At 37.7% G+C, this 26,791-nt stretch overlaps 1 protein-coding gene across 1 annotated transcript in view; it reads left to right on the top strand.

The window, feature by feature from the left end:
* LOC108141170 (retinal guanylyl cyclase 1) overlaps positions 1-26,791 on the top strand; it is a 63,316-nt gene that overhangs the window by 6,467 nt on the left and 30,058 nt on the right. Inside the window, exons 3-4 of the mRNA XM_041709442.1 lie at positions 15,128-16,084; positions 19,213-19,691. Coding sequence (XP_041565376.1) covers positions 15,457-16,084; positions 19,213-19,691 — 1,107 coding nt within the window. The 5' untranslated portion in view covers positions 15,128-15,456. The remainder of the gene's footprint in view (positions 1-15,127; positions 16,085-19,212; positions 19,692-26,791) is intronic.

Raw genomic sequence — 26,791 nt, 5'->3', positions numbered from 1 at the left:
GGAAAGTGGAACGGAAGCAGAACAAAATTGTTTAAAAATAAAATCACGCTGTAAATAGACAAAAGAAAAGGGTAGCGAGCAAAACAAATCTAAAAATAAAAAAACAACTACAAATTCTAATGGAGTCTTAGTTGAAATTTGGAATGCGTTGAAGTGCAGAAGGGATATATGTAGATAAACCCGTGAACAGAGCGATGAGTGCATCTTCCATTGCTTTTGTCTTTGTGCATTTGTTCCGAGAGACAAACGTGTTTGTCGGCACCCGTTGTTTTTGTCCCTGTTGTTGGCTTCCATTGCTAATTTATCATGTCAAAAATGATTTAATGCCCTACCACGCCCACTTGCACACGCCCAACGAATTGTAAATTTTAAAGAATTACAGCAGCAGCAACAGCCACGAGCTTAGCGTTTATGGCTGCAGCTTAGCACACCCACCACCAATACTCCAATTTATTTCGAATTTGTTGTGAGAAATGATAAACAACGCCGCAGCAGCTTACTCGGCAAAATTATGCAACACACACAGAAAATTGGTTTTACTTCCGATAAATTGTGTGAATTCAAGGCAAATGTGAATGTTTATTTAGCCACATCTTCGGCTCAATTAACCAAGCAAATGATGGTAATTACTGTAACTAATTAAGCGACTAATCAGGCCAAACCAAATCTCGAGCCAATGAGGAGAAAGACAACGGCCATGATTAAATACTCCACCCGAAGGTTTGTAAGTGCCTATATCTAATGGAAACTGAAAAACTGTGTAGATCATTTATATACGAAAATTTATTTGCTGTGATTAAACGACGGCTATTGAACAATAATCATACCGGAATGCCGGTGGCGTATACGTAATGTGGACAATTGAACAATTCTGTTGCAGCGAAATGTTAAGTCTATATTCATTTTATTGGCAAACAATTCAATTGCAGTTATTAACTATAATATGCATTTAAATGTTAATTATATCGGCAAAATGTAAAGTGTTCATTAAGAAACGGAGACGTTTTCCGTTAGTGATTGAATGTTATGTTCTGAAATTAAACGTAAATATTAGCTCGCTATAATAAAGCTTATGGTTTGCTCTAGAGTTGAGCTTATTTTACTAAGCTTAATATTCATTTTTGGGACAAACTTTTCTTTCTATAGCTTTAAATGTACGTAGCACAAGCCAATAGTATGAACCTATTTCGTATTACTATCATGCGCTTTTGCTTTGATTGATTGAGCGTTGACAATGATTATGCCTGTCAATTGCCGCAAGTCGGTGTCTTGTATTTCATTTCCCTTCCTGTAGTAATTACCAACATTCAGTGTAATTAGGGTCCCAGCCAAGAATAAATTAATAGCATCCAGTCCGTGATTTATGCAGTCTGAGCAGGTGCCAGGAGTCCAGCAGACTTCTAATTGTAATTAACCACATACAGCAGTAGTCGAAAAAATAATGTGACGAACTGGAAATGATTTTTTATCAGCTGTTTTCGATTAATCAAGTAAGTTAGCGGCTATAGAGCATATGTTGAGTGCCATCTGCATATATTAACTATGACAACAGGGTTAACTGTCGAAAATACCCTTATTCCCCAGACAGAAAAGTCCGTACAAAATCGAGTTACCAGCGGATTGTTGAGGTTAAGAAGAACTAACTCGAGATAACAAATAAAATAGGCATGCAAGCAGAAGAAAAACGTACATCTGCAAAATCATGGTTTGATCTTTGGAGAATAATGATTTAATTTGTAAGCCAGTGATGTATACCAAGGCGTTTTCAGTGAAAAGTTATGTAAAGACTTTTATTTTAAAGAATATATATAAAGTCACCTAAGGACTTTATAAAAATAATTTAAGTCTTCGAAGTCTTTTTGTAAATGAAATAAAAGCCTTTTTATAACAGGTTTTTTTGATAAAAAAAAGTTTTTTAAATAAAAATCAAAAAAATACAGTTAAATGAGGACTTTTATTAAAAAAGTGATACTGTTACCATCCCTGATTTCGAAAGAGTTCAAGACGGCATTAAAAACTTTTTTTTTATTTCAATAATGTTGAACGAGGCATAAAAATAAAAGTAAAGTATTAAAATATTGATTAAGGAATTCGCTAGTGCTCTACAATTTAAATAAAAGTCTGATTGCTTCTTTGGCACTATAATGGTGACCAGTTTTGTTAACCAGCTCGCCCTTCGCGGTCAGGTTTTTCCAGGACACCAATTGAGGAGGTCACAACCCGTAGAGAGGGAAAACGGCGAGGACTTGGCGCTGACGATGACATTAAATGCGCCTAATTAGCGGATGGCCCCGAAGGTTGGGATGCTGATGCCGCTGCTTTGCAGCGCAGCACAAATAAACATTCGCAAATAAATGCCTTTAATTAAAAACTTTCACGGAATCAAAATTGCAGTCGTAAGCAGTTAGTCAAACCAAGAGATACACAGAGAAAAAAATTACTAAAAACGGGTATTTTTTCCAAGTTTATGCTTTCATATATATATATATTTATATATACCAATGGGCTACGAATTCATACCAAAATTTGTCACTGAAATATTTTTGATATCTATTTAATAAAAGAGAGAGAGATCGTTCTGGAATGTTTTTGATTTGATATTGATTTTTTCTCTGTGTATGCAAAGAAGCTGGATAAGACCAGAGAAAAGCATGATGGCAAACCGCTTAATTTTACCAAACTGTAGGCAAAGACCAGAACCAAAAAGCTGGAACGAAGGAAAAGTCAAGCCGAGTCGTGGGCGCCATTTTCTAGCTACATACGTAATAAACAATTGTCGGGGACCAGGAGCGAAATCAAGACTCGGAATAGGACATCAAAGCACCCGAGCAATGAATGAACACGTAAATTGTAGAAAACCCGATGGGAAGTGGAGCAGGAAGTCTTTAAAATATCACAGGCAACGGCTTGGCCTTTCCCCAACTTAACTTTTCCATTTGTTTGTTTTTTGCTCCCTTTGGAGCTGACGAAAATTCAGTTTTTGGCTGACAAGGGAAGCCCCCAATGACTGTGTTAGCTGAAAGTGAGAGGGTTAAAGGGGAAAGCCTGACACTTGGGCCTCCGAAAGTGCCGAAAAGGGATTTACTGGTCGGGTTGGCATATGTGAGCCAACTTGAAAGCGACATGTGGGGAAGTGCAAATCGACACTGAATACAATTATTTAACGGCAAAGGAAACCGTGTATAGATGGTTAAGGGATAAACTATGGGTACAAATATACTTTTTATTTAGAGCTTAAATATTAAAGATTTAATATATTTAAATGATTATGATTATGAGCGATAAAAAATAACCACAAAATTGTTGACTTATGTATGTATATGGAATTTAAACTTATATAAAATGCATTTTGTACGTCTCTTGCCATTTTGATTTAAATGAGTACCCAATAAATCCCATTGAAGCTTTCATGATCAGCTTAAATATTCGACCGTTCCTATGGCACCTATATGATACGATATCCGATCATTGGAGCTTTATGATATAGTCGTCCGATTTTAATGAAATTATAACCATAATTTTGAAATATTTAACAATTAATATTTCTCAAAGAACTACACAAAAAATGTAAAAACAGCAAAGTTATAAATTTTTTAAATTTATTTTTCCGATTGTACTTCAAGAAAGAACATTAGTTATTTTAAAAATTATTCTTATGATCATAGGTTTTTGTTTTCACAGCAGAGCGCCTGCTGATATAAATTGACTGACCGGGACGGTCAGCTTTAAACGATCTCACCGAACGATTTTTATTAAACTGGAAATATATTTCCGTACCCGACTATAAATTTGAAGATCTTTAGAAACAACGAATTTATGGAGATTTATCTTTTATTTACCTGATTATCTTCTAGAAAAGTTTCAGAAAAATGGCTTTAAGACTGATAGACAAGTTGTCGGGGAAAAAGTAGTCAGACGAACTGAAATGCAATGAATATATCGACTAAGCTGTTCAGGCTGGTCAACAATATTTATACTTCATGAAAATGTTTCCTTAACTGCTTTGCAAGCTTCAAAGACAATTTTATAAGGTTAACTATTTGAAATGACCTCCAAATATATTTTTGTTTTTTTTTTTTTTAACAGCCTAGTAATGCTAAAAGTTTTAGATATACAATTTGGTTTCAGTACGGTACTTTTTGGATAATCAAATACAACTTTGTTTAACTGATTTTCCGGTGTGAGCCTTTTCAATCCCATAATTTAACTTGTCAAGGCCATGAATGAGTGTTTTCCCCGCATAATTAATGTCACGCATGCGAGTTCAATGAACTCATTAAAACACACAGTGAAGCCACAAGGGGATACCACATTGCCGAGCAGCAAAAATATTAATGGGGCGTCGGCTCATGACATACGAGTTGGATGCGAGGAGAGATAGAAGTCCTCGTGAGTTTCTGGCACAAAGACGGAGAACTAAGCCAGAGTGCCGCCAAAAAGTCATAAACTTGTCACACACTTTGTAATCTGTAAATGCGGTCGGTAAAGTATCTCTGTATCTCCTCACGACTATCTATGTATCTGCAAAGTATCTCTCCATTTCCCGACTCTTCCACTTGGCTAGCTGCCATGGAACTGCGCCCTGATTTCCGCCAAAAAAAAAAAAAAAAACAGTGAACGAAATTCATTAGGAGCGCTGCCGCTGGGAAAACACTTGGCGTTGTCTCCCGGCCGCAATCTTTTCACTCCGATTGTATTCGCCAGATACGCACACACTCGACCATTTATTATCGCCTGCAATTTGTCAATGTCGCACTCAAATTAATTCATTAAAGCACATCCAACGTGATTATGACTTGCGCATTTTGCCACCAGAAATGGGATTTTCCCCTGCCCTGAATTAAAAGTTTTCACACGTTGGCCGGAAATGTGCGACAGTTCCGTCATTTCCATTTGGAATGTAAATGAGCCAGCTGGACACGTTCGTGCATGCGGCCTAAATGTGTTGGCAGCAGCAAAAGCAAGCTGCATAGGCAAACCGTTCGTGTTTAGCAGGCACTCCGCTTTCGGCCACCAGCTTTCATTGCATTTGAAGCGGTTTTTGTTTTATAGGGGACGGGGACCAACAACTTTGCCCAACAAGTTTAACGCATAGTTTGGCGGTATTTCAATTAGAAACGTTGGGTTTGCTGCCAACAACAAGTGGGCAAGCACGTTGCATTTCAAACACATTTTACATAAGTTTTTCAAGTGCACACTTTGGCCTTTAATTAAAAGTAAACCGAATGAATAACATTTCAAAATAGTGGCACGACGAGTAAGATAACCTTATAAATCTTATGTAACGAATTCGCGTCACCAAATATTCTACGTCAGAGGACCCAAAAACTGTCCCATATGTTCTAGTGGTTTTGCGATGGCCCAAAGCCAAGGACTCAAACATACACGCAAGAGGAGCAAAATGAAATTAGTTGACAGCCAGATTGTCGCAGTAAGCCATTCCTGAAGTAAGCCGTAGAAGTTCTTGGCCAGTAATTGAGAGAAAGAGGAATAGAGTGATGAAGAAATAAGAAGCCTGAAGGAAAGGACATCCTCAAGACAGCTCCACTGAAAATTCAATTAACCCAATTGGCGCACGACGGTAGGGATTACACCTTTTTTGCCCATATAATAAAATCAAAACGTACAGTCTTTAAATCAAGGCCACAATAAATTATAAATGGCTTAGGATACCCTGGCGAAAAGGGTTGTCTTTTTTTTCCCCAAGAAGTCATTAAAAGAGCGAACGGCAAATATAAAAAGTGCAATAAAAATGGCCAAAGCCGGAAAAGGGAAAAACTAATAGCAAATGGAACCAAAGCAGCAAGTGGCGAAAAAAACCAAAAAAATTGGGAAACAGCTGAAGAAGGAAAAACAATTTGTTGCGTGCGCATAATTAAATTTTCCCGACAGCTAGTGAGAATGTGAGAATATTTTGTGGATCTGAAATGGAATTGCAAAATATTTATGGTCGGAGGAAAAACAGGCTCTTGGCTCTATCCGCCGAAAATTTATGCGGAGGCCACGTTCAACCCACAAACAAACAATTTTGCCTGCATAAATTTCCAAACACTCGCCCAAAACTTTTGGCATGTAGACGTTGGCCAACTAATGAGTGGGCCAGCGGAAAGTCTTATTCCTTTGTGTTTGAGTTTGTGGTTGTTGCCGACTGTGGCTTGTCACTGGGTTAAATAAGCCGTCAAAGAATGTGTCTAGGATTACCCAAAACAAACTTAAATGCTGAAATGTTAATTTTGATTAGAATTCTGGACTTGATTATGTCTCAAATAAAAATCGTTTTTATTTCAAGAGAATTTAAGTTAACGGTGCTCTGGGTCTTGAATTGCTTAGACTTGAAGACTTGCATTCTTGTAAAAAATATGCTTCGAACGACACGCCACATGCATAAATAGATGCTTGGTTCAAAAGGTATTTCCTTGATGAGTTTGTAAAGATGAACCAACACGCATATTTAGGGCCCTTGAACCATTGTTATTGTATAAAAAGATCTCGGAAACTATAAAAGCTAGAAATTTGGGATTTGAAAGTCTGTCATGTCACTTAAGAGCTTAGTCATTGGGCTGTGAAGGAGTGTTTTTGTCATATCTATCGGCAGATACCAACAATTTCCAAAATCGAGCTATTATTTAAGAAGTTATTGGCAAGAAGATTTTATTGTCAGTTTACTGGTCATTTGAAAAACGGTGCACGTACAAGAAGATCAGCGGGTAGAACACATACTATAAAATGGTCGCATTTGATTGGTATGGTTGATTTGCACGGATATACTTGTGAGCTTGTGCTCTCTGGTTTCTCTAATGGAAATAAAATAAAAATAAGATTTTGTTGTTGCCAAAATCCCCATACCACTGGTTTTTGTAATACCCAAGTTTTGTTGGGCCGACACGGGTATTGGAATACTTAAAGTTAAAAAAAAATTCTCATATCAAACAAAATCAATTCTTTCTTCAGCATACAAAACTTCTATGGTCAAATATTGTGTTGACTAAATAACTTTTTTTTTAAATGCTCTTATTCGGCACGCTGGAGCAAAAAATAAGATTTATGTTCTTAAAAGAGTTATGCTTAAATATATATTTAATTTACAAAAATTTGGTTTTCTAGTATACATAAACATACAGTTCTTAGAGCTCGGCGAAATTTCAAAACGGTGCTTTATCTGCAGTTCATATCTATTGGGACAGACACTATTTTCAAATTGAACCATTATTTTAAAAGTTATATTTATTTAAAAATTAGTTTACTGAAGAACGGGTATCTAACAGTCGGGCACTTGACTTTAGCTTTCAATCTTACTTAACATATACAATTTGTGTTGAATTTTAATGATGAATGCCAAGCTGAGAGCACGAAAAATTCTAAGCATTTTCATATTATTACAAGTGTTCTCGTACAAAAAATGTGTTTGTTGTTGAGGCACAACAAAATTTACATAAATACGTGCAAATAGGGCGAAAGAAATTATTTTAGATTTTGGTTCCCATTACTGAGCTTTCTTTTGGTTTTTGTCAAAATTAAATTTTCCCTCAGGCCGCATAAGCAAATAAAGTTCGACAGGGGAAATGAGAGCGAAAAATCGAAAGGACTCGAAAGACGAGGGCAATGGATATTTTGTTAGAAAGCGAAAAACTTTTTGTAAGTTTGTTTTTTTTTTTATTTATATTGCATAGAGTTGTCTACATAATGTATTTTAACAACGATTTAAGAGCAATCTTAAAAAAGCCCACAATATCACCTTTTAGGTATACAATATATTTTTTAGCAGGGCAGCTTGTAACAAGGATCTCGTAGACGAGTTGTCGTGACTTAGGTGATATTTTTATTTTTGTTACTAAAAAAATATTGTTCGCTTTATGGTCCTTTAATCATAAACAAATCCTTATAACTCACATTTAACAAATACACATGTCTGAAATTGATTTAAGTCACGGCTGTGCAAAGAATACTCATTAATGTCAAATGGCAATTGCGGCAATCAAAAGCATAAGCAACAATATCAGCAAAAAAAAGTAGTAACAAACTAACGACAAAACTTTTCTTGTTGCCTACAATAACGACTCTCAAAGAAAGAAAATCAACTTTTCCGGCTAAAATGTGAAGCAACATTTCGTTTGTGTTGCGAGTTTTCTGCAGACGCCCCCAAGGTTATGTTTTGCTTTGGCGCTTTCGACTAATTTTTGCGCAAACAACAAACGGCACCAAAGAAAAAAACAAACCACCCACACAAAGATAGTCACCAACACAAACAAGAGTCCAACAGCTGTAAAGGTAATAAACAAAAAACCACCAGCCAAAACAAAAATAACAGCGCACAATGACTGCGATGTCCTAGTCCAAAAATAAAAGAATCAAATCTAGAAGGGACTACTAGATACCCATTACTCATATAATAAATTACAAAGCAAATGTCTTTGTTGACCTGCATTGACAACTCTAAAAGAAAAGAGCGAGCAGCACCCCACTCCCGCTACAGCGACCGTATCTTATGCAGAGCAGCGGCAGAGCACGACACGAACAGTATAAAATTGCAGTTAGAGAATGTGGTGTCAGCATTTACTAGTTTGCTCTTCATCAACAATGTCCGTTTTTCGAACGTACAAAACGTAATTTCCAATAACTTCTAAAATAACAGGTCGATTTTGTAAAGTAACTAAGGTATAACATGTCCCAGAGTGATTTCGCGTTAGAATGACTTCAGCGTTAGAGTGTGCGTGGCCACGTTTTGAAATACATTGGCAGTGCGTAGAGTCACTAGAATCTGGATGCCAAATCCCAACTCTGTAGCTTATATAGTTACCGACATCCGTTTGTTTCTAAGCAAACTAGTTATTTGTGAATTGAAACAGTTCTCTTAAGGGAACCCCAAATTCCCCATGTTTATACCCTTGCAGAGGGTATTATAATTTCAGTCAGAAGTTTGCAACGCAGTGAAGGAGACATCTCCGACCCTATAAAGTATATATATTCTTGATCAGCATCACTAGGAGAGTCGATCTAGCCATGCCCGTCTTTCCGTCTGTCCGTCCGTCTGTCCGTCCGTTTATATGCAAACTAGTCTCTCAGTTTTAAAGCTATCTGCATGAAACTTTCCCAAAAGTAGTCTTTCTATTGCAGGTAGTATATAAGTCGGAACGAGACGGAATGGACGACTATAACATAAAGCTTCCATGGGAACAATAAAAATATTTAAAAAAGAAGCAAAAAAAAAATTATATTTTGTAATTTTTTTTTATTCTTTTTGACTTATTAATAAGTTGATGGTTTAGAATTACCCTTTTTATTTTATTAAAATCGGAAAACGATATCATATAGCTGCGATAGGAACTATCGAAATATTGATCTATAATCATTATAGCTTCAATGTTTTTGAACATATACGCAAGTAAATCATAATTTTAATGTTTTAAAGAATAGTTATTTCATTCATTCTTTTTGCACAAAATTATTAAACCTTTCTGTAAATTTTCTTCACTGCCTACGGCAAAAAAAACGCTTTATATTTTCTTATATTTCTCTTACTTCAATACACCAAAAAATAGCAAAATTTTCTACGCACACCTAGTGAAAAGCCCACAAATAAATACACACGCCACAACAACAAAGGCAAAAGATAAAAGAGCGCGAGTGCTGGAAATGTTTGCGCGACGCTGCAAGCGTTACATGTGTCACAGGCTCCCAAAACCCCGCCCATCCCCACCGCAACCCCCTGACCATGAAACCAGACGTGAATAACTGCCGGCATTGCAAAAAAAAATAGAGAACCAACCCAAAAAGCGTCGGCTAAAACAAGATTCGTGAGCGGTGGTGCAGAAGTTTGATCAGCGACAATCCTCCGGGCGGACTCCTATGTAAGTTTCGCCGCATGGAACTCAAAAAACACCAGCTACACCAGCAAAACTCGGATGCGAACAGATTGCAATCAGAACGATACGATACGCAGAACAGCACAATTAAAAGTTTTCGGCTTCGCAAAGATTTATGCGGCAGATGTCGTTAAAGGTCCTAAAATGTCCTTATATTTGGTCAGTGTTGCTATGCTAGCATATTTAAACCACGATAAATAATCTTAAATTCTGGCAAAGAGAACAACAATGAATATGGTATAAATCAGCATGAATAAAAGCGGTTGTTGCGCTGTAATAATTATTGTTAATGATTATAATCAATAATCGAGGATTTTATTTAAATATTTATTAAAGTAGTTGACTTTTGACAATATTGTGCTTACAACACAGAGACTTACCACATCAACAAATAAGTTAAGATAGCCATCAACATTGAAAAAGTGACCGAATGGCGTTAACCATTTAAAAAAAAACACACTTTTGTCTGTTTTTATTAAACAAAGGATTCTTTTTTAACCTAAAAACGTTCCTTAGTGTTCACATTAAAGGTTGTCACCGATTTTCCGAACGAACCCAGTTGAAAACGACCCCATGTTTTCTTTTCATTAGCCGGCGCCTCGAGTTGAACCCAAGCACAGCCCAATACCAATTCCAGAACCCCGTTTCAAACTCAATCTAAGGCCAGGACCGAGCAGAAAGTTCACCTCCAGCCTCCTCCGACCGCAATCAAATCGAGGTGGCAGGCGTTGCCACCGGCAGCGACAGTTCGGTTAGCCGCACTTAACGCACCAAACTTTTCGGGAAAAAGGCAGAAATTTAAATTGAAATGAGTGCCGCTGGTATACTAAAGGGTCATGCATTTAACAAAATTTGTGACCTTAAATTTTCCAAATTACCCAAATTTAAACATAAAATATAGAACTATGAATCAAGATTTGAAACACTTTTACTATTTACTCCAATAACTAATTCCTCAAAATATTTTATGTCTAAGTATTGAAGGGGCTTACAATTGGGATAGTTTTATGTTAACAGACCTAAGAGACTAAATATTTGTATGCGCCTGGGACACCCAAAAAATAAAGCACCCAGAACTAAGGCAGACCCATGAGATTGAGAACGAGATGTAACGCTTGTCTCTGTAAGGGTAACCACATAATTGAGTTATTACACTCGTTGACAACACTGCCCATGGTTCGTATAAATTTACTTCAACGAGCAGCTACAAAAACTGGCAGGGTAAAAAAACCAAAAATAGTAAACAAAGAAGTTGGGAGGTGGCAGGCGTATATGGCCAAAAGCAAATGCATGACAATTTATGGGATTCTTTCAGAGGTATATCAACCCAGCGCCTCCATAAGCTACAGCGAAAATAAAAAGCAGTTGTACTGAGAAAAAAAGATGTTATTTTTTTTACAAAAGATGGTTTAAGTTGTGTTAGAAAGAATGTTTAAAAATGTTTAACGCCTAGTCAGCAGTAGATTTAGTTTGATCCTTATTTAAATTTAAGCTCATGCAGATATATTTCTTATTTTTAAATAAATAAACGAACTAATGGGTTCAGCTGCAGATTTAATTTTATCATTATTTAATCATTATTTAAATAAATGCTATAACTGCTTTTTATTTTAAATTATCCATGAGCAGCTTGTATGTCACTATCAGGGTTTAAATAGTTTTATGATCGTTAAAATTGGAAGCATTGTGCGAGTGTAGGTCCAACCGAAGGCGTTCATATCCCAAAGCATATGATAAGTATCGCAAACACAAAGCCTGCTCCTCAGACAGCTAACAGACCCTTCTGATGTACGTGCCTGTGTGTGAGTGTTTGTCGCAAGTGCCACTCCCCCCGTTCCACTTTTGCGCCTCCGCCTCCCCAATCCACTCCGCACATTGTTAGTTCGGTGAAGAAGACGTCGACGATTCCACCGCTGAACTAAGACCTCAAGTCACGGCCCACTGCATATGTATGCGTATTAAGGACCCTCCAGACACAAACACAATCGCACACAGATACCGCACTAACTGCCGTTTGGCCTGTGTCAATATGTATGTAAATAAGCGGGAAAACAAGTGGTTATAAATTTCCAAGGATGATGATGCCGGGCGACTGTCGCTGCCGTTGCGTATGAGTATAACACATTGCGTATACGCACCATCGACGCCAAAAGCCGTCAACCAAAAATAACCCATACGCATAAGGAACTCGTATGTGTGTGTACCCTAATTATAATGCCCTAAGGAAGGGACCTCAGTGATACAAACTCAATAACAAAACGAAAATAGACAAAGGCAAAATCGTGTGGAAAAATAAATAAAAATAAAATAAAATAAAAGCAAAGTAAACGTAAACATGAGCAAGATGAGTTGAGAGTGCTGGAAAGTAATGAGGCGAGCATTGAAGAAAATAAGGGCCAATGTAAAGGATCTATCGACCACGGTACAGAATTAATGCTCGTTTTTTAAGTCACTCCACTGACCCAGCCTTTCCGTTTTTATGTCCTGCATCCTTGAAAGTTTTTAATATGTTTATTTATATAAACGCAGAGCAATGGAGCCTGCGTTGCGTCGTCAATGTTGTTTATTCCTGCTGCTGCTGCTGTTGTTGTTGTTTATTATTTTCTCCTATCCGAGCCATTTTTGTCCCATGAAACCCGTTTTACCACCCACCTTAAGTACTGGTTGTCCACTACAAGTTTGCAGCTTTATTACACTTCTCATAGAATCCCATAAAATTAAAAGCAATTTTGTTGTTGCAAATACTTTAACTTTCGTTCTTTCCCTCGTTGGGATGAAAGGTTCTGGTTGAATTGCACGACCAGAAGTCCCTTTCATCGAAAAAGGGGTTAAAAGGTCAGATGGGATGGTACTTTAGTAGAAGCCATAAGAAAAAGTTCGCGATATTTTATTACTGTTTAATTTTAGGGAATAAATAAGCATTACCTTTTTTTAATTAACATACATATATAAATCATAAGTGTTACATGTTCACTATTATTTTTTGTTGCTTAAACATTAAAGACATAAATTTTATGGCTTTCTTGCTTGTTATGATTATATATGAAATAATCAAACTTAAAAACTGCAAAGTACCATCATATTTAGTATTTTTTTTAAGATTGTTTCGAATACCTAATCATTTTCCTTTCCCTTAATAATTGCGATTTGTTTTCGTAGTAAACAATCGATTTTTGGTTCAAAACACTATTTAAGTAGAACAACAATCTTTGATCCTGTCACAACACATAATCCAAACAACATACATCATTAATAAAAAGCTTCCAGAGACCAACATGTGTGTCCTGGGCCCATTTTTTAACCTTAACAACAACAACAGCCACCATGTCATATTCATTGTCATTTTGAGGCAATTCGAGCTGCCATGCCATCTCAGAATTTTCCAGCAGATTATTTATTTTGGCCCAGTGACAACAAAACAGGAGCATCAATCATTTCCGGGCAATCGGATGACAATGCCCCAGGAGCAGCCGGGGGGTGTAGGCCCGACGGAGCATATTTTTAATATATAAATGAAAGTTTAGACCGTCATGTTGATGAATTGAAATATTGCCGCACGAATGCGTTACGCAGGTAATCAAGCATCAAATTGCCGGGGGCTGGGCCGGAAGAAAAGGTGCTCCACGAATAGACGAGGCACAGCCAGAACTTTTCGCTTTAAATTGCTCGAAAGTGGATGTTGGGCTTCTGTGAGTGTGGGTGGTTTATCAAATAAAGTAATCGAAGGAGGGAGAACGATTTACGCACAAGTAAATAAAGTCAGAAGGAGTTGGGCGGCCAATGAGGAATGCGATATGTAAGCCTACAAAATATTTATTTAGTCAAATCAATTTTATTGCTATTCGCTTTTTATAGCAAAAGGCGTAGCTTAAAAAAAAATCCCGCCCTAAATTATGCAGAGGTTGTTATTTCCCATTCCTTTTTGAGTACCTTTGAATTTACGAGGCAGTGCACAGGGAAAATATCCAGTCGATACTACTGGAAGGTCCAAATGTCTTTATCAAAATTGGGATGGTAGGATTGGTGTTTCAGAATTTGGTGATCACTTTAGAAAACTTGACTTGGCAATTTTCAACTCGTTACTCAAAAGAAAATAAACCATATTCTTCATCAGCACTGACAGCCGAATTCGAATATCCGAACCAAAAGAAATATCTTTTAAAAGTATATCAGCTTTATAACAGCCTAGCTTTTTTTTTTTTTTAAAATCGAATGAAAAAAGTTAACGCGTTCTCAACAATAAACTTTTCTGTAAATGTATATATAATATAATAATATAATATAAATAAATAATATTAAATTTTCACATTACTTTAAAAAAATTAGAAGGTAAATACTTAAAATAAGGACCGAGGCAACGATTTCATAGCAAATTTTTTAACTTAAAATCTAATTTTACTTTTCCGGGGTGGCGACAAAGTGGGCCTAAAAAATATCTTTAAATATTATACTTCGTCGAGGATATTATTTCAATTTGATTTCCTAAATAAGTCCTCTACAAAACGCAAGACGTATTTGATCAAAAACCTTAAATTAAACACCTGTTTAATTCAATAATTTAAAGGAAGCTTTCCTTTCAGTGTATATGCGTGTGTTTTCTCGATTCGTGTGGGTGAATGCCTAAACGTGCATAAAAACGCTCCGAGCCACAGCAGGAAAAACACCAACACCAACAAACAGATGGAACGTCAGCGGAAGCGCGTGCGTGACAGAGTGTAAATGCCTGTCCGTGTGTTTGTCTGTTGATTTGCGTGTGCAACTGTGTGTGTGTGCCGACGGAACTTTTAAACTAATTTGAAATTTTAATTTAATTAATTTGTGTGCGTATTTTTTAATGACAATGTCAGGCAGTCGGCAAAGAGGACGAGCCTGTTGAAGGCTTTAAATAAATAATGATGTCAGGTGTCGGGATTGCAAATTATATTGAAGAGGGGTTGTCACCTAACAAATTGATCTGAAAGACGAAAATAGGAAATGAAAGTACATCACAGAGACAAACTTTTGAGAATGGTTGTGTCACCTTTTAAAGAAATGGAAAGATATTTTTACTCAGAGAAGAAAACAGCAGGCATTTTCATCTTTGGTTTAATTTTTTTTGCAATTTACGCCTGCAAGTAGGCTTTAAATTTTAAGATTATAATATATGCGTTTTATTGAAATACTCATAGAAATATAATTGATTTTAAGGAAAATTTTTGAAACATCTTTCCACTGAAAACTTTTAATGAGAAATCAAATTGTTTCTGTCTCTCCCTTTTCCACAGGCAACAGCTGCAGTTCGCCAGTAATCGAAACACAATTATGGCAAATTCGAACAAAACTTCATCAAAGTTTGTTAACAACAATAACAGAGGAAATAACTACAAATGCATCTGCAGCGACGGCATCAGTAGGGGTCACAAAATGTAATAGACGAAGGGCGTGGAACTGAAAAGGGCCCACTCAGCTTTGCGGTGGGCAACGGTCATTGGCGACAGCATCAGGCAACAAGCGACAAGCAACACTGAACCGCTACAACCGACAACAAGCGCAATCACAACAGCAGCAACATCAAGAAACCAAAAGAAACCAAACAAAAAAATACGCAACATAAATGAAGTTAACAATCTGTCAAATTGCTAAATTATTTCTGCTGTTGACAGCCTTCTTCTTTCTCAATTCCCCCAGCGCAGCCTCTTTAGCCCCCTCCTCCACCTCCTCCACCTCCTCCACCTCCCCCAGCTTCCGCCCAGCGGCGGGTGTCCTTGTCCTGCAGGCGGCCAAGACAGCGACAGTCTTTGCTACAACGCCAGCTTCAAAAGCAGTTGCGGCTACGCGGACTTTCCCCACGACAGCAGCAGCAGCAGCAGCAACAGCAACAGCACTCGGCAGCAATTCAATTTGGCCAACAGCAACACAAACAAAGGGTCCACGTAATGCGCGTGAAGCTGAACGTCAGAAACGTCAAAAGCAACAGCCCGCAACCCAACGGCAACAGCAGCAGCAGCAACAGCAGCAACAACAGCAACAGCAGCAACACAAGCGCCTGCAGCAGCAACAGCAACAGCAACAGATACAGCAACAGCAACATCAGAATCAGAATCAAAATCAACGACTGGCCGTTTTAATACCTTCTTCGCTGCACGTTGATATGACGCATGTGCAACAGGGCTTTCAGCATTTCCTCGATTTTTTCCAACTGCATTTATCTAATGCCAGCGTCGATTTCCTACGTGATGTGGGTGAGTACACACACAAGCCGAAAAACAAACCCATCAGGAACAGGCCAAGCATCCTTGTTTGCCTTGTTTGTTGCCACAGCCTGTGGAAATCCCTGCCAACATGCATTCAGACATCGTGTTATATCGATGATTTGTGTGTGCCTGATGCTCAAGTTTCCCTTTTTTTTTTTTTTTTTCTGTTCGCCAAATTCCACATGTGTCGGAGGCTGAAGGTGGCCGTTTATGAAGATGAATTGGCCTGACCGGCTGTTTGCCGAGAGTAAATATTTGCTGGCAGCCAACAGTGTGGAAGTTATGGGAAACTTTGCTAATTGAGTGAGGAAATACAAATCAAGCGAACAAATTAAAGTTGAAGCCATCTAGACTGGAGAATCTTGTTGGGAGATTACTTAACTTTTCGAAGTCTTTCACGGCGTTGTCTACAAACCCAATTTGCATGCATTATGCCTTGATTTATTCTGCTTCGTCTTGCCTCTTGCCTCTTGCCATAAATAACCACCCTCGTAGAACCCAAGCAAATTTAAACTAATTTAAGCACGTCCTGCCTTTGACTTTTTCTTGAGTTCGAGGGGCGACGGAAAATGAAATCCAGCTTTTACGCGCTTTCCAGCTAAAATTGTAGCTTTAAAAACTTGAATTTGTTTCCATAACTTAAGCTACATTTCCTAGCTGTTTCCATCATTAATACTTTTGTGCAATTCTACTAAAAACTTACAATTTGCGGACTCGAAGTAACAATTTAAAGCCAGTACGTTTGAGTTTTGCGATAGTTTCTAAACTGAAAGAACCAGCTGGAGCGTTAAAGGGATTAGCAGCTGTCACTGGTGGGATATCAATTTGCAGAATAATTGGACAACATGGCGAATGCCAATTGCAACGCACGGCATTCGGACTTACACAACAGCAACATGTGTAAGCATCCAATCAATCCACACCGATCCCTGTGAGCTTTCTTATGTAATGTGTTATTCAGCCCGGGCAAGGTCTCCTGCACATTTTGTCCTGAGGTGAAAGGCAGTGTTCAGCCGCTTTTGTGCCGTTTGCCAACGATGGTCAGCAAATAAAAACGTAGACTTGCCCCGGAAATAAATTACCAACGGGGCACGGAAGGGAAGCCGAATGGCAAACGGCAATATGCAACTAGAAACCATTTCAATATTTTGCAAAACATAAAAATCTGCTGCACAGCAAGACAGCCAAGTTAAATTACGGCAAATGGAATTTATTTGTACGGAACGAAACTGTTACGTTAGTTGGGTTCGCAAATTGAATTTCGTTGTCAGGCACTTAAATCAATTTAGATGGCTATGGGAGCGAGCAAGTTTTACCTGTTATTTATGACACCTGCGAGGCAGCACCTAAATTAAAGATATCAAACTTAAACTATTCGCATTGTGAACAACAGCAAAATTGTGGCAATCGGCAAAAACTTTGGCGCCAAATAAGTGAGCTCCGAAGTTGGCCATGTGTAGCTGCCCGTGTTTACTCGGAAAATAGCTGCAAAAGAACTGAGCGCAGAGACAGCAAGTTGAAATAATAAAGCAAATGGCCAACCGAAGAATGTAGGACGACTGGAAAACTTTTTGCAAATAGAAGTGCCACAGAGAGTCGGAATTAACTTTTAGCTTATCGCGATCCATGGCCAAAATCATTTAAATAGCTCATCACTTGGGCAAACCTAATTCGGCATAAATATTCACGAACATAAGTTGAAAGTTTTCGGAGGCAAAGTTTTAATTTATAAAGACTATTACTCACCAAGAAAAGTTCCTAAGCTGTCGGATTAGAAGGACCTCAGCTCAGGAGCAGCACTTGACGGGCTTCTGATCTCCCAGATATTTTCTGTTCTCTACCGGACTGTTGCTCCCCTGTCAGGAACCTTCGGTGCAAAGGCAACTGAATCACGGGCACTCATAACTCTGTCCACTTGTCGGATACTTGGCCAGTTGCTTGCGATGGCAGCCGTTAGCTGGTCATGCCCAGAACCCAGAGATGGGCACTTGGAGCCCACAAGATGGCCGACCTCCCGAGAAGCGGTGCTAGCTTAGCTATTTTCAATCCGTATTCAAATAAGAATTCTATATACACTTATGGGTTGTGAAAGATGCAATTCAATTTTGTTTGGTTAAGTTTGTAACTCTTTCAAAATTCAGCAGAATTAAACATTACCTAAATATGGTATTGAATAGTGTAGCTAGATGAGCTAAGTAACTATCACTGGAAACAGAATATTTGTCTTAGTCCTCCAAACTGGATTAATATTTTAACAAAGGTTAATAAACTCAAGAAAGCCTATCTACTTGGTTAAAAACAATAGTTCCATGCATCCTGGAAGCAGACATTCGCCTGGGATAAAGCATAATATGTTTAAAAAATTTAATTTTTAAAGATTCTTACAGAAGCAAAAAAATAAATTACAGATAAAAATAACATTATTTTTTTTTTAATTTGTTTTATATTCTTTATAATAAGAATCTTTAAAAATTAAATTTGTTAAACATATTACGCTTTGACTTTTAGTTATGACTAGCACAATAATATAATATAAAAGGAGTTTACCTACTATAGTGATAAGATGTTAAACTAAGCAAATTAAGGTACTGAAACCTATTGAAAGGACTCAAAAAGGTAAAGTCCGTAGAAAATGGTCTCTAATATATTTGATATTTAGATTTCTATAAAGCAATTACTTAACGTAAAAAGGAGTGATTTTGGCTAAACATTGAACTCCACTCAACTCTTTTTTTACTCATATGAATTTATATAAATCTCAGGAGACCATATAACATTTCTGCACTTTAAAAAAGTTAGTTATCGGTTTCATTTAGAAGTAAACTAGCGTGCTTAGCTTTAAAATAAACTTAGCTTGCTTTTGGCTTTTCGTTGGCATCACTGGTCAGAAGGCAAGGGGCAACAACTGCTGTCGTTGCAGACGGAATTTCGCTATGGGTATGGGTGCCTTCATCAGCAGTAACAGTTACTACACCGCTTTAGCACATTCCCACATACATACACTGGCAGAAAATCCTCCACCGCTTCAGCTTAAATATGCAGAAGTTTTTTATATGCCACATAAAATGTTTCTCTTTCTTTTCGCCCTTCCCAATGATGTCGACGACGGCGCACAGATTTAAGTGGCTTCATTAAATTACTCGAGCTGCCCAAATACACGAGCGTTGTAAAGACTTTAAATGCGGGCATTAATGTCGACACCGATGTGGACGTGGACGTGGACGTGGACGTGGACGTGGTCATGAACGTGGATGTGAACAAGGACCAAAGCGGCACCAGGAATCGGAATGGGAATGCGAATATGGACGTTGACCCGCCCAGCCAGCCACGTCAGCAACATCAGCAACATCAGCAGCATTTGCAACATCAAGAGCAGGAGATGGACAAGGAGAAGGAGCAACATCGTCATCATCAGCAGGACTCCAAGGCGAAACAGTTGTCAGCGGGCGAGGAGGCCTCCATATCCCCTGGCGGGAATGGGGCACTTCGGTGGAACGTTGCCCGCAGCTTCTCGGGTCACTGTCATCAGCTGGCCGAGCAACTGGCCCTCGATTTCAATAAGACCGTCGTCCTGTGGCCCTGTCCGCGAATGAAAGTGAGTACGTCCTTACTTTAAGACCGCTGGCACACAAAGTAAAGCCTTCGATAGAAGTATTAAAGTGAGGGCAATCATCGAAAGTCTTGGTTTAAGTGCAGGTACTTTCAGTAAGAGAATCAATTGAAAACATAAATTTAACTCAAAACGGGAGGCTGAACTCTTGAAAAACTTATTTACCAATCTATTTGATGCCAATATTAGATAAGGAATGGACTGAATTCTGTCCCCAAAAAATTTTAAGTTTATAAATATAGATAGCTTTGTGATAACTTTTAAGTGAACCACAAGTCATTAAGAAAAAGTTAATTTTTTTTAGAAAACTTTGTCCTGGTTTGACTTTATTTTACTGCTGATAAAAAATCTAATAAAAAAATGTTTTTTTTTTAATTATAGCTGAGGAGAGTAAGCTAGTCATATTGCTATTCAGTTAGTGCATTGTTGATAAAAGGTAATAGGAACGTCGTGTTATTGAAATAACAACAAATTAGTTCTTATTTCAAAAAAGAATGAATATAAATAGATAGATTAGAAAAAAAATTAAAAACAAAGCAAACTACTAAAAAAGTGTTTAAGATTTTACATTTTTACTCCTGCTGTTAATTGTTTTTTACGGTTATGGGCCCATAAAGTTAAGAACTTTTTGGATTTTCTCACTTGGAAGATTTCAAGTACTTTTGCTAAAACTTTTAGCATTTGTGTCTCTGAAATGGTCTACTCTGCTCGAAATAGCTGCCAATAAATGTTCTATCTGACTTAACTGACATGTAAAAGCTACCAGCGTATATAGTGTGTTAATTAAGCAGAAATGTGAGCATAGTTATTTGGAACATGACTTAAGCCAGCCGCAAGCATTTTGCAGCAGCAAATTGCAGTTTTCCAAAACAATCTTCAAACGGAGAAAGGAGAAAGGAGACAGTTCGCACCACAAAAGTTCATCAAGTCAAGTCCGTGGCTGTGGGTTGCAAGCAAACAGGAAATGGAAAAACCGAGCCAAAGGCTGAAGGAAGAAGAGTTTTTGGTGGTGGTTGGAGGCAGGGATGCGGGAACTATCCAAAATATGCTGGAAAATTGCCTGATGAAAGCCGACGCTGCCCTGAAATTACTTTTTGCGGCAAGTGTTGCCCCTGTCTCACCTTCCTGCTCGAGGCTTAGTTGCATGCCAACAAGTGCCCAGAAGAATATCAGGCTTAATCCGCCGGCCACGCCCACATGCTTCTACTTGGCCAACTGTCACACAAAGTTGTGCAACATAAAGTTCGGCTCGTTACTTTTGCATATTTTTATGAGCCCGCCTGGGTGGTGGGGAATTTTTCGTTGACAATTGATTGACAAGTGCTGAGCGAACTGCTTCCAAAAGTTTGTTAACTTGTTGAAAATGTCAGCAAAGTTATTAATGAAAATCTGTGTGGCCCGAAATCCCCTGACAAACTGTAACAAAATGACTGACAAATGGAACGGTTTTGGGTTCTGCACAGAAAACAGACAACGGCAAAATAATAGAGGCCAAGATAAACAGCATCTGGCTTGCAGAATGCAAATAATTTAGTTAGAAATTAGGCATTAAACACGATGTGTGTGGTAATGACGTGCTTCAGTATTTCATGTTGTTGAAGAGCTTTTATTTCATATCCGTTTGCTTAAAGCCTTGGCTCTCCTGCTTCTGGCATGCATTTAAATCACTCAACGAGTTTTGCTGCCGGCTCAAGGCACGTGCCACGCCCCGCTTTCCCAACGTTCCTCGGCCTCTTTCGTCCTTGATCCTTGTAACGACACATCTCACCCGTACAAGCCAGTACAATCGTAAAGAAAAATGTTTCAGCCTTGGCAGCTGTTTTTCTCTGTGTATGTATGCTTCTATAAGCTTAGCTGCACTGAGCTGAGCCTTTCTGAGTTTGTTTTATTATCGGAAAGGAGACGTATATTTGGATGCTCACTGCATACCAATTGCGGTTTGGTTGCTAAAAGAGCAAGCAACGCAAAAAATATAAGACCCACTAAAGTACAGTCGCAGCTCGTGAAAAAAGTCGTTACAACCACAAAAGCGCCACCTAGCGGGGCAGGAGTGCACATTTAGCGAAAGCTGAACACACTAATAACGCTTCTCCTCCGTCAGACTTTTCCATTTTATTATTCCCTTTGGTCGCCGGCGAAGGAATGCAAGCCAATTTTATGCTGATCAGTACAAAATATGTAGTCACCACGTAAATTATTTACTTTATTTTTCATTTCGTAGAAGTTTCTTCTCAGCAAAGATTTGCTAAAATATCAACTAATCCCTACACCCAGAAAAAAACAGAAAGAAAAGAATCATGAACATTTTTCATGATTTCGCTTATTTTTGCTCTCAATTTTTACCAGAAACCGCACATAATAGTTTAAAAATAATTTTAAGCACAAACAACTTTCAAGAAAAGGGAGAAAAATGATTATTTAAAAATGTAACCATAATTTTTTTTCAATGTTTAATATAATATTAAAAAAAATTATTAGTTTCCCATTTTTTTTATTAAAATAAAAATACAACTTGAATTTAAATATCCTAAAATGCATATATGATGTACATTTGAACACCTCTCAGATGATGTATAATATGTATGCGAAATAATGTGCACATTTTGAGTGTGCTCAATTTCAATTTGCATGATAATAATTTTGATTTTTATTACGGGACATCATTTTTATACCCTTGCAGAGGGTATAATAATTTCAGTAGAGGTTTATAACGCATTGTAGGAGACATTTCCGACCCTATTAAGTATCAAACAAAAACACCTCTTAACGAGGTAAAGTTGTGACGATCGCACATACAAAATATAAGACGCCAATTTTGTGACGAAAAATTAATAAGCATTCAATTAAAGAAATAAGTGATAAAATATGACTCACCGCATTTACTATGTTAGAATTACGATTTTAATTTTATTAAAATCAAACAAAAACACCATTTAGCTGTCAAATAGACTTAGCTTCGTTGTTTTTAAGCATATACGCATAAAAATCTAAATGGTTTCGTTTAATAAATTGTTTTCGCTTAAAAGGTGCAAAAACATTTTTTGCCTACTTTCTCGTTGAAAGGTAAAAAAAAGGTACTTTTTTAAATTTAATTACGATTTTTAAACCAGACCCATTAGTGCTTACAGCCGCATTGGCACATTAAACTTGAAGTAGAAAAATCAAAGGTTTCATGTGTTGGCGTATGCACAATACTGCGCAATACAATTCTAGTCAATGTGCCGGCTTTAAAGGTATCTCTGTCGGGATCGTATTCCCGAGTCGCTGCTTGCGAATTTTCACAGCTGCCCGGGGGACCAGGGAGCGGTCGATGGAAAAGGGACTCGGAGGGGAACAAAACGCATCAATTGCAACTTTTGTGCGGCATTTGTGTCGCTGATTTAGGGGCGGTTCCAACGGCAACAACGTGGCTAGGCGTATTTTGTTGCCCTCGCAGCGCATAAATATTGCACAGCGCATCACACTTAATTGCACGTTTTGTAACTTTGTCGCTATTTCACTTGCCTCTTGTTAGTTTCTGTTGTCGGTTAACGGTACGCGGTGCGACGTGGCTTATCCTTTTTTCCTTAACTTACGACCAATATACCTGCCCATTATTTAAACTCTGGTGTAATTAACTTTATTTTGTATTGTAAGAAATTGTATTTTCATAAAATATTTTAAAGCAAGAAGGGAAGTAAACTTCGGCAGGCAAAGGTTTATATACCCTTGCAGCTATTAAAAAAAATTACCTATTCTTTAGAAAATGTAAATTTCTATTTATTCGCATACATGTTTAAAAACATTTTCAGCTTAATTATTCGGTCGTTCCTATAGCAGCTATATGAAATCTTTTTCGGATTTTAATAAAACGAAAGGCGTAATTCGGAATTATTAAACAATCAAAAATGCATAAATAGAAAAATTTAGCATTTTTTTTTTAATATTTTGATTGTTTTTAATGGGAGCTATATATATATAGTCGGTCGATATTAATTACAAAGATGATGCAAATCAAATATGTATTTTTAAATCCCGTGCAGGGTAAAACGTGCAGGGTAAATACAATTTTGCTTGCCAAGGTTAACTTCCTTTCTCCAAATGTGGTTCTAAAACGATTGTAATCGGATCCATTAAGTCACTTCTTGAAAGCCCTACAACCGTCCGGTAAAACTATAATATTTTCCGTAAAAAATTCTACATTTATTTGAATAATAGTAACAACCTTATCTGCCGATTTTTATTTTGGTTTGCTTTTCGAAAGCTGTGTTATTCCAAACAACTTTTCTAGTCTCTCAGATAGAGATAAATGGAGATTAATGTTGCATTGCAATTGTATGCGGTTCCGGACGGTTGATGGGTGAATCTCAAATTCCTGGGAGACAACTGTAATCGTTAAAAGAAACGCTTCTTGCCAATCTGGGATGACTTTGCCATTTTTCTCAGTCAGCCGATTCAGTCTATCAATTCAGAGATGGAACAGTCAGTCACGCTTTCATGCAGTGAGTCACTCATTCAGTCCGTCAGCTGGCACTGCAGTTTATCATGGCAAAAGTGTGGGTTCAAACACTTGAAATGCCACCCATCCCCAAGCTAAACCGCCTTTTGTCCCACCGAGCATTTGCCTTTCAGTCAATCAGTTTGACAATTGACAATTGCAAGGCAAGCTGAGAGCTGCATCAATGATAACGATGACATCCATTCTGGCTGGGCACTGATACGGCCAACTGGGAATAGTTTAGAGTGGGGGATTGTTATCAATGCTAACAATGAGTGGATAACCATGATTGCGCAAAAAAATGAAAAAGAGAAAAAATCACTATTGTATGTAGATATTATGAATAACAAAATTCAGGGAATATCCATAGCAGGCAATTTACTAGTTTTGTTTGACAAACCGACATCAATATTATGCCTAAGAAAGCTAGCTTTATCAAAGCTAAGAAACACGTGCATATAAATAGCTATTAAAGGATTTAGTCAAATTATAATGTATATAAGTTATATTTTTGTAGTATGTAAGGCTGCATAAGCATCGAATTTTAGAATGTTTATTTATAGTATCCTACATCCTGTCTGTCCGAGTAATCATGGATTTAGCTGACTCTGTTGTCGATTCTCCTGTTGTTTGCACGAACCGGTGCTTCAGATTCTTTTGCAAAACATAGTTTTTGCAGGTCCATGATTGATTGCTGTTTACGCGCCTCGACCACGCCCTTCAATGGGTTCGCTTGGGATGCCCATGCCCGCGAAGGAAGTGTTGAAATTGAATTTTGGGATTTTAGTGAATCCTGCTCGCTCTTTTAGCTTTCGCTTTTTTGTGCCACTTGTAAATTCCATTTTGCTGCGTTTGTATAAATGGAATGCACTTTCTGCATGTGCCCTCTATCCAATCGAATTATCGAAAGCTTGATGGCTTAAAGCCCGGCAAACACGCCGTATATGTCGTTGCCCATACACACAACGTCAACTAATCAAATTTTAAGCTGCCTTCCACGGTGGCGCTGGCCATTTCAAAGTCAGTGAAACGAAAACTCCATCATGAGTCAACAGACACAAACACAATTAAGTGCAGCGTCCTGTATCCTTTTCTCTTTGTTTAGTGTTTGGGTGTTCAGCTGAAATTGCAGCACATCTCTCAGCTTGTCCCGCAAAATGTATCCCCTCCTTCAAGTGGCCCCACTCATTGCAGTTTTCTAAAAGCTTTGCCGTTGCCGTTCCATTACCACCCTGGCGTATACGTAATATTTCACCGTAAATTGCAAAGAAAATGGAGCTTTGTTTGCAGCATCATCATCACCAGCAGCAGCATCATAAGCTCGGTGGATGGAGAAGGAATTGGCTTATTTATTATGATGATGCCATGTTTGGGTCAATGCACCGTCTGATGTGCCACGTCGCTTGTAATCAGCCACATGTGGTAAACATGCGTAGAAAAGACAAAAAATATATTCATATATATATATATTCCAATGACGACAAGGAAGAGAAAAGATAGAAGCGATGTTAGTATATTTAAAGTAACATACGTATCAAGAGTGCGTGCAAGGTGACTACTGAATAAAGTGGCAGAAATAAATATCTGTAGTGATGGTCCAATCGTATTTAACGGTCGAAAGGTATCGTGTTAGCCAAAAGATGTGCATACCAAGACTTTAAGAAAATCAATTGCCTCAGAAGTTAAAAAAGCGGTGAAGGAGTGAAAGTGAAAGTTGCGAGAATTGGAGCTGCAGAGTGCGGTGGAGCGGAATGTCCCAGTTTTGTGACTTGGTTGTCGTTTTCCTCGGATACGAGACAAATGAAAATGGCAATCCCTTTGTTTGTTTGTCTGTTTGTTACTGTGTTTATGCTATGAATTTCATGAAATCAAAAGATTATTATCGCTTTATCTTAAAAGTGAAACAATTACCATCAATTTATTAAATTCAAAAATGGTTTATATATTTTATAAGTTTTTAAACTAAAAACTGTGATTTTTGGGCTGTTAGTGGTTGTAAAGCATATGTTAAGTGCCATTTGCAGAGGCTTATGAGGACAACAGGGGTTCAACACTCAAATTATATCCGTATAAAATCGATTTACCGGCGTATTGTTAGGGTTAATAACTTGTTGGCTTCGTTGATGTTCCTTCTTAATGACAAAGCTAAAACTATTTCTACAAAAAATGTTTAATAAGGGACTCCCTTACTATACCAGAAAATTAAAAACATCTGTCTAATATAAACATATAATTTTATAAGAGGTATAAGTATTTGTTTATATTTAAGAAACAAAAAGTCGATCCGAGCATTATATAATTTTAATAAAGTGGAACACGTATTGCTAAAACCGTTTCAGATCGTTTTTTTGCCTTTTTATACGGTCATTTGATTCTGGCAAAATTTTCAATCATAATAACAAATAAGTAATGGCTGCAGGTGCCACATCTCACATTCACGTCGTTCAATTGCTCATGGACAAGTGCTCAGGTATTAACGTATCTGTATTTATTGTATTGACTCCACACTTGTCTGCCGGTCTGCTGAGGGTATTGATTTTTGATTTGCGGTACTTCATTGATTTTTCATGCGCATCATGGATATAAAGAGCAATTTCATTTTAATCCC

The sequence above is a fragment of the Drosophila elegans genome, unplaced genomic scaffold (genome assembly GCF_018152505.1).
Source record: "Drosophila elegans isolate 14027-0461.03 unplaced genomic scaffold, ASM1815250v1 contig_476, whole genome shotgun sequence".
In the NCBI taxonomy this organism is placed as follows: domain Eukaryota; kingdom Metazoa; phylum Arthropoda; class Insecta; order Diptera; family Drosophilidae; genus Drosophila; species Drosophila elegans.
Note: the sequence above shows the minus strand (reverse complement) of the source record. Positions and strands in the feature narration are given on the sequence as shown.